This window comes from Vidua macroura, chromosome 8, assembly GCF_024509145.1.
Source record: "Vidua macroura isolate BioBank_ID:100142 chromosome 8, ASM2450914v1, whole genome shotgun sequence".
Taxonomy (NCBI): Eukaryota; Metazoa; Chordata; class Aves; order Passeriformes; family Viduidae; genus Vidua; species Vidua macroura.
This window is the reverse complement of record NC_071578.1, coordinates 19,670,461-19,678,328: the sequence shown is the minus strand read 5'-3', so window position 1 is coordinate 19,678,328 and position 7,868 is coordinate 19,670,461. Positions and strand designations below refer to the sequence as shown.

Genomic DNA, 7,868 nt, shown 5'->3' with positions numbered 1-7,868 from the left:
CACCCTGGCCATTCACTTTATGGCGGGCGGCCGGCGCCCCCCGCCAGCTGCACCGGGCGCCCCGCTCCCGCCCGCCCCATTCCAGCTGCGCGCCCGCCGCCGCCCGCCCCGTCCAGCGCCGTCCGCCCCAGCACCGCCCCCCGCCCGCGCCGCCCAATCGTCCCGCGGCTCATTTACATACGGCCGCAGCTCCGCTCTCCGATTGGCCGAGGAGGGCGGCGGACCTCGCCGTCCCGCGCTGGCCCCGCCCCGTCCCGCGCGCCGCGCAGGGTGCGGGGGCACGTCCCGGGCGCGGCGCTCGGCGCTCCGGCAGCCCCGGTGCGTGGACACGGCGCTCCTGTACGTGTACACCGATCCACTGCGCCTGTCCCCGCACAAACTGCCCGCCTCGCTCGGTGCTTGGCCATCCCGTACCCTGGAGCCCGTGCTGAGCATCCGCTCCTCTCAGCACCGGCGCGGCGAGCCTCTTCGGGTTTTGCAGTTCGAGCTAGCAGCCAGACAGAGTTTTTTGGGGGGGAACCAAGTCCGTAGTCAGCTGGAAGCAGCTGGAAGCGTTCCGCTGCACGATGGAGCAGCAGTTGCAGGGCATGCCTAATCACAGGCTAGTCACCGCACGCACTGTTGCGGCTCTAGGCGGTACCGAGAAGCGCTTCTCTGTCAATACTGTGCCGCTCCTACCGGGACACGGAGGCTACCGGCTGTGCGAAAAACACCGCGCTCCAGCCCACTGATGGGTCTTTCAGAGCCCAAATGCTGCTCGTAGTTTAGATTCCAGCCTGGCTTCTACTGAAGTTCACGGCAAAATCCCAGTGCAGGAGTGTAGGGTGCGATCACTCCCTGAAATGCTTGTACCTGCTACAGCAAGCCTTGAACGTGTTGGCACACACATTTTACTCCAACTAAATAGGTCCCCTCTCTCCCAATGCCTACAGGGAGAAGTTTGTAGAAGCCGGGTTTAGCCTCTCTGTCCTGCTCCGGGAGCCCAGGGGAGAAGTTTGTCCCTGTCAGACTCTTCTGGAGCTTGATGTGTGATTCTACGGTCTGATTTTCTTGAGGTCATTCTCATGTCAACCTGCTCTCCAATTTATGATGTCAAAGGTCACCCTCAAGCTCTTCCACTGACATATTTTAAAGATTAGGAAATAATGTTGTGAGAATAGTAGTGAATTTTAACCCTGAATGATTTACCAGCCATATTAAAGGAGCCTAATAAATGCAAAACAAGACATAAAGATACGATGGAAAGACAAGTGCACACGAAGCAACACAGGATATAAAAAGAGGTTGAGCAGACCCAGGCATTATGGATCATTGTTCAAAAACATGCACTGACAAGTTAATTCAGTAGAAATACAGAGAGTTTAAAAGGAATCACAACGTTGACATACTTGTAAGAAATTACCATGGTTTTTTAATGGTAGTAATGCCGGACTTATGTTTGTCTTACTACTCTTTTGCCTGACAAAAATGACAGAAAACTGGACCACATCTGTTTCTAGCTCAGATTTTAATCCACCCCGGCATAGGTTTGTCTCCATTAAGAGAAGCAGACACAGTGTAACAGCACTAGCACTTTCCACTGGGCAGTCTGTCTCTATCACCACATGCCACAGGGAAGTGGAAAACCGTGCACAAGGTCTGCAGCAATGAAGGGACCTTATTTTCAGTTGCCTCCCTCTCTCTCCAAACCTTTCACCTACAGTAGCCTGCAGCAAACAGTTTGTGCTTACACCTACAAGTAATAATGAAAGAAATGTATTTTTAGCTATTTTTTCTTGGGCACCATGTCACAAATTGGTTCCCTGTGGAGCACAGTGCAAAGACTCTTGGATCAGACGATCCAGGGACCTGCAGAAGAAGTCTGTCATCAAGGCATCCTCAATTCAACTGCTGGACTGACCCCTGAAGGGTGTCTTTGAGAGGGAGGCTCCAGTGCCTGTTGTTGAAATGTAGATCTTGTTGGTTAGTGCCAAGACCTCTTAGCTATAGTGCATCTTGTCCTGCCAGCAGGAGACTTCATTGCTGGGGAAGAGAACAAGAACTTCACATAGGTTTAGGAGACCGATGTCACTATTTTAAATAAAATAAAATAGAAAAGAAAAAAAATGTAAAAGCAAATTAAATCAAGAGTGACCCTGATTCATGTCTTGGCAGAGAGGTAGGATATGCAAAAGAAGGGAATTACTCAGCATCTTAGACACCCTTCCTTTTTCACCAGCTGGGAAGAGTTTGCTCTCAGACAAGATCTGTCTCTGCCACAGACAAACATGGTCCTCATGCTGGATGGGTTCACTGCTCTTGAAGAGTGGTGGAGTTGTTGATGATCATGGTTTCCATCTCAGTGTCTTAACTGATCTTTAAGCCATGCTGGGTCCATGCCATCAAATGCCTTAAAGATCAGGACTCAAGCTTGAATTTGGCTTGGCTTTCATGCCAGAAGAGGCCTAGAGAGCAGAGGTAGGTTTGATGCACTTGTGGCAGCCAGGGCTGCCACTGCAGCATGCTCTTCTAGTTGGCATTTGACAATCACTGTGGGCTTCATGCCCAGGTGTATCACATAGCTGTAGTCTAGCCAAGAAGTGACAAAGATATGACTAACTGAGCCTGGCTTGCTCCTGCCAAAAAGGCATGGCTTGCCTTGGCCAAGAAGAGACAACGAAAACATTACACTGGGAAGTTCACTGGGGGAGCTTGATGTCACTGGGAAGTGCAGGAGTGTTCTGGAGACACGGGCTAAGTTGAACACCGGGCAGGGTATTTTAGATTTAGGAGTCTGCTCTGCAGGTTTAATACTGTACTTGGTATAGTTTGTACAGTTTTTAATCATTTGTGTAGTTTCCAGAGAAGTGTTTTAATCCTTTTAATTGTTTCTGCAACAGCAGTTTTGCTGTTTCAATTGTAGGTCCTGACTTGGATTCCAGATTGTGTCAGATGCACATCAGTTTTCCTTTGGAGATCCTTCAGCTGGCTTTGGGCTGATCTCTACCTGAGCTTGCTCTGGAAAGGAGCAACTGCTTAGAAACACTGTGTTCTGCACATGATCAGTAGTGGTTTTGGGATGCTTAGCTCTGGGAAGAGTGGCTGTACATAGTTTCTAGCCATGACAACTCCTTGTACCTTCTGAGAAACTCCATCTTTCTGCTCTCTTTTCTAGAGATCTTACTAAGCCTCTGAGAAGGAGCAAAAGCCTCCAAGAGGAGGGGAAGAAGTTTAATCTCTCTCAGACTACCTAACCTGATGGAAAATTTCTGTGTTATAAGTGCCCATGGGTCTGATATCTGGACTCTGAAGATAACCATGAACTGGTGGTGCCTGAACAAGAGTAATGGACTGTACAAGGCTGGTGCAGCTTGCAGAGGTGCAGGTGGTTGGCAGCGTGGATTTCTGAGAGTCTTACCCAAGGCAAGCAGTTGGTGTGACATGGAGACCGTGCTCTTTGCAAGGGGCTGGCTGCTCAGATGTCTCGTGAAAGCAGGTAAGCTGACCAGGTACCTGGGAAAGCCCTGAGGGGATGATTGTCAGTGAGTTTGGTGAGTTTGCATCCCTTCCATAAGCTCCTTGTAGGCTAAGGAGGAATACTCAAGACAGAAGCTGCTGAAAAGCTGCATCTTTGCAGTGAAGATAAAGCTAAGCTTTCCTGACCAGATAGCAGGGGGATTTGCACAGACTGCTTGTCTGATCTTTGGTTTCACTGTACCATGTTGTGTGTAAGAACTAGTGCATTATCTTGGAAATAGAGGGATAAAGGATTATTCAGTGTCCTGCTCCTACACCTGGATCTTTTGGTGCAGAGTGCTCCCATTTGCCCACATGTGCCCACAGCTGTGCACCACTCACTTCAAACACCGCTGGATCATGCAGTCCAGGCAAGCTAGGTTTCCCCACTGCTGCCAAGCTGGGGATGTTGGTGGCACACCGTCACATCAGCAGGATTTTCTGTGCAGCCAGGGTGGTGCTGGGCTGTCTGAGGGCTGACTAACGCAGTGCTGTAGTGTGTGCGAGTGAACTCTCCTCCCCAGGCAGTGTGGGGCCATACCACATTGTTTTTCTCTCCAGACAATGCAGTGCTGGGTTCTTAGTAAAAATGCAAAGCACATTGCAATGTTTGCTCTTTATTAATGCACTAAGATGCATTTGGGTGAAGCAGAAGGCTCCTGCCTGGCTTGGTTTCAGGCTCCGTGACAGGCTTCCATAAATAACACCTTAGCAGGGTCCAATTCACCAGATGTGACAGGGTAGATGTGCTCAGGCTCCAGGATGTGCTCAGGAGCCTGAGCTACACAGTGGACACTGGAAGGAGCAAGAAGGTATGGAACGGGGTCCAGATCTTTTCTTGGCGGGCATAACAAACCTGGATTAAGCTGCAAGGTGTACAGTGGCTAAGCCAGCACCTGAAATCCACTTTCCAGAGCACGGAGCGATGGATGGAGTGGCAGATGAACTCCTGTGGATTTCAAAATGTCTGGCAAATACCACCAGGCTCTTAGTTAGCATCTGCTGGAGTGGGGCAAAAGGGAAGGAGAAAGCACTAGCAACCAATTTGCTTGTTCTGCAAACCTTCACTCATTGCCTATGTGGCATATGAAATCTGGGCTTGGTGAGTATTTGACCATCTGTTTTATAGCTGAGAAACTCAAGATGTACCATGAAACTCAAGCCATGTACCATGGCTGCAGCAGAGGCTGGAGGAAGACATCTTAGCTTCTGAGCCTATGGCTAGACCGCTGGGGCATACTCTTTCTTGTTTCACCTCTAGGGAATGTGGCTGCTTAATGCAATTACAGCTTAAACTTCCAAATCCAAAGACTTCCTACATGCTGCCAGGCAAAGCCGGGCTGAAGAAGGTCCCCTGGCGGTGCCAGAGCTGGGAGGTAACAGCAGTTTCAATGTAAGGCACGTTGAATCTCAATGAGGCAATAGTCTGATAGCTACTGATACGTAGAGCAGCATTGAAGTCAGCCTCAGATTTATATTTGGCTGGCCACCGAACAGTGCTGTTGGATGCTCCCTTGAGCCTTTGTCTGAGAACTTTCCTCAGTCACACTGTGGTAGATGAAGTTGTGATTAAAAGTGAATGAATACTTTTTGACCCTTTCACCTTTCTCTTGGCTCCAGTGATTTGTGTTTTCCCTACAGAGTGTAGGATTTTGGGGTAGCTGCTGCTTTGACCATTCTAATGTCTGCCACAACTGATCCCTAGGCTGACCTGACTGAAGATCCTAGAGCTGTAAAACTGTAATGTAACTGCAAAAATCTTGTCCTCTGTCCCGAGTTCAATGGGCAGAGGCTTAAATAAGTAGTGAGCCCTGCAAATTACTGCCTTTGAGGCACACAGCATTGCTACTGGAGCACAGAGGTAGAAAGCGCCTGAGAAGGTGGGAGCAGCACCAAGAATTCATTTTGCCCAGTGCTCTTTAGCTACAAAGCTGTGATTGTTTTTGCTGCAAACAGCAGGCCAACAAGGTGGCTTCACAGAGGAGTTAAACTCCATGGTGGTCTCTGTCTGCCGAGATCGCTGGCCCGGATGAACTAAGGCTGCAACCTGAGCAAGCAATCAGCTGCGTTCAGGTTTGAGGAGAGTTCCTGTGGGGCAGGACTGCGGAGCAGGGAGAAGCGGCGTGTGCTCCTCTGGGTGCTGCCGGGCGCGCTGCTGCACTCCGTGCTTTGTTCAGTCGCATCCTCCTGCTCGCTCGCGGGAAACAGCAGAACTGTGACTTGGAGCTGCTCAGGAGGGAACAGAACGCTTGCGGGGCATCATCTCCCAAACGGCTCCAGCGGAGGAGCTGCAAGAGGCTGCGGAACAAGTCGGGAAACGCTCGCGAAGCACGGCGGAAAGGCACGGCTTCCCTGCGCGGGCTGCGCAGCCCCAGCGCCGCCACCCCCGCCCGCACTCCCCCACACGGCCCGGGCGGCCCGGCCCACAATGCTTTGCGAGGGCGGCCCTCCCGCCGGCTTCCGCCCGGCCGCCCCGGCTGCGCCCGCTCAGGCGCGGCTGCGGCGCCGCACCGCGCCGCGATTGGCCAGCGGGTGTGCTGGTTCTACCCTCTCGCCTCTCATTGGCTCCCCGCCGCTGTCACCGCAGGGCCCGCCTCCTCCGGTCGCAGACCGTGTTCCCATTGGGCGCCGCGGGGAGCTGCGCGGCGCATCGTGCGCGGGTTGGCCGCCCGGGCTGTCTGTGTGCGCAGTAACCAGGCAGCGGGTCACGGTGCGCCGGTTTCCACGTCAGTGCGAGGGAGCGGGGCCGGTGTCCCTGCCCGTGCCCCGCGGACCCCGCGCTCCGCGGCCTCGCCTCCGCCGCCGCCGGCAGGGAGGGGCGGACAGGGGGCGGGCCGAGCCCTCCCGCCCGCGGTGCCACCCTCCCGCCCGGTTATGTGAAGTGGCCGCCGCCGCGGGGAGCAGGCGCCGCCATTTTGGATGCGGGGGTCAGTGCCGGGCAGCGACCGCCTGTCGCGATACTGTCGCGACGTGGGGGCGGGCGGGAGGGAAGCGGCGGCGGGGGAACCTTGCGGGACCAGCGGGGGGCGGGGACGGGAGCGCGGCAGCCCCGAGGGCCGGGCGCGGCTGGGGGCGGCGGCCGCACCTCCGGCCGGCCGGGACTGACACGCGTGACCGTGCCCACAGGGCGGAGGGCGCACGGGCCCGCCTGGCAACGACCGCCAAGGGCTGCGGGCGTCGGAAGAGCGGGGCCAGGGCTCGGGCCGGGCCGGAGGGTGGGCGCTGCACCTGCACAGGCATCGCTCCCCGTGCGCCACGGTGCCTTGCTGCCTGAAATCGGTGGAGACAGGCTTCTCCTGGCATATGGCCAGCTCCATGGCTGTTGCGGGGGAAAACTCAGAGCTCGCTTAGCGCCTGTGTTATGAGTTCATCCGGTGGCACGTTTCATAGTTTCAACAGTATGAAATAATTGGAACAAAGAAAATGTCCCTCCCCATAATAACCTTAGGTTCCGTTTTTACTATGCAGTTTTGACAGGTAAATACGACTTGCCTTTCTCTACTTGATTCCCAGGCCCAGTCTCACTGTTGCAGCTGAGTGTGGAGGCTTGCAGAGAAGCTTGTCCCTCTCTTCCTTTCTGATGTACCACCGCTGCCATGTTGCTGCTGCTTATCTTTCAAAGGGCATTCTTAAATGCCCAAGACTGCACAGTTCCTTTCTGTACTTACAAATTACTGCTTTCTATTACTTCTGTCCAGACATCAGGAGCTAGTCTTTGGAGAAAGATGCTGACTTCTCTGAACTTTTGCTGCCTGTGATGCTTTTTGCAGAACGGTTACAACTTCAAAAACCCAAGCAAGTTAAATTTCTGTATAGACATTCATGTACCTTCCATGTGAGGTTTAGGAGGAAGAAAAGGAGCTTTCTGATTGCCACCTGGGCTTCTGGGAAACCTAGCTGGCTGTGAGATTGTCAGGAGTTGTTTGTGATTCATGGTTGTGCGTTCTGTTTTGGTAGCAGTGTATTGTGTCAGGACTCTGGTGGCCAAATCTAGGTCAGAAGCTATCTAGATTATTCCTACATTGTCATAAACAGTAAAAATTTGGGTCAACAGAAGCTTACTTTGAAATAGTACCTTTCTATGTTGTGGTCATGTTGTTTTTCACTACTGCTGTCTATTGGAGTAGTATCACTGGGTTTAAATCAGGTGCCATGGCTGAAGGCTAAAGTTAATGATAGGAAGAAGTGACTTGATGGAAGTCTGACAGACCTTGTTGCTTCTGATGCTAATTCTTGCTTGTTTGCAGAAGAGTTGCAGACATTTTGCTGCAGAACAGGGAGTGGTAATACTAGGAATAATTTGGCTTTCTATCTATTGAGATGTGTAGGGATAAGACGTTCCGAGGCTGAGAAATGGAGTGTTCAGTGCATGT

At 52.6% G+C, this 7,868-nt stretch overlaps 1 protein-coding gene across 3 annotated transcripts in view; it reads left to right on the top strand.

The window, feature by feature from the left end:
- Positions 1-6,281: 6,281 nt before the first annotated feature.
- GBF1 (golgi brefeldin A resistant guanine nucleotide exchange factor 1) overlaps positions 6,282-7,868 on the top strand; it is a 102,228-nt gene continuing 100,641 nt past the window's right edge. For 2 of the 3 annotated variants that reach the window (XM_053983368.1, XM_053983367.1), the window contains exon 1: positions 6,316-6,422. In XM_053983368.1, the coding sequence (XP_053839343.1) occupies positions 6,415-6,422 (8 nt within the window). In that variant the 5' untranslated portion in view covers positions 6,316-6,414. Of the gene's footprint in view, positions 6,423-7,868 lie in introns of all 3 variants that reach the window. The other variant, XM_053983369.1, reaches the window with a different exon arrangement.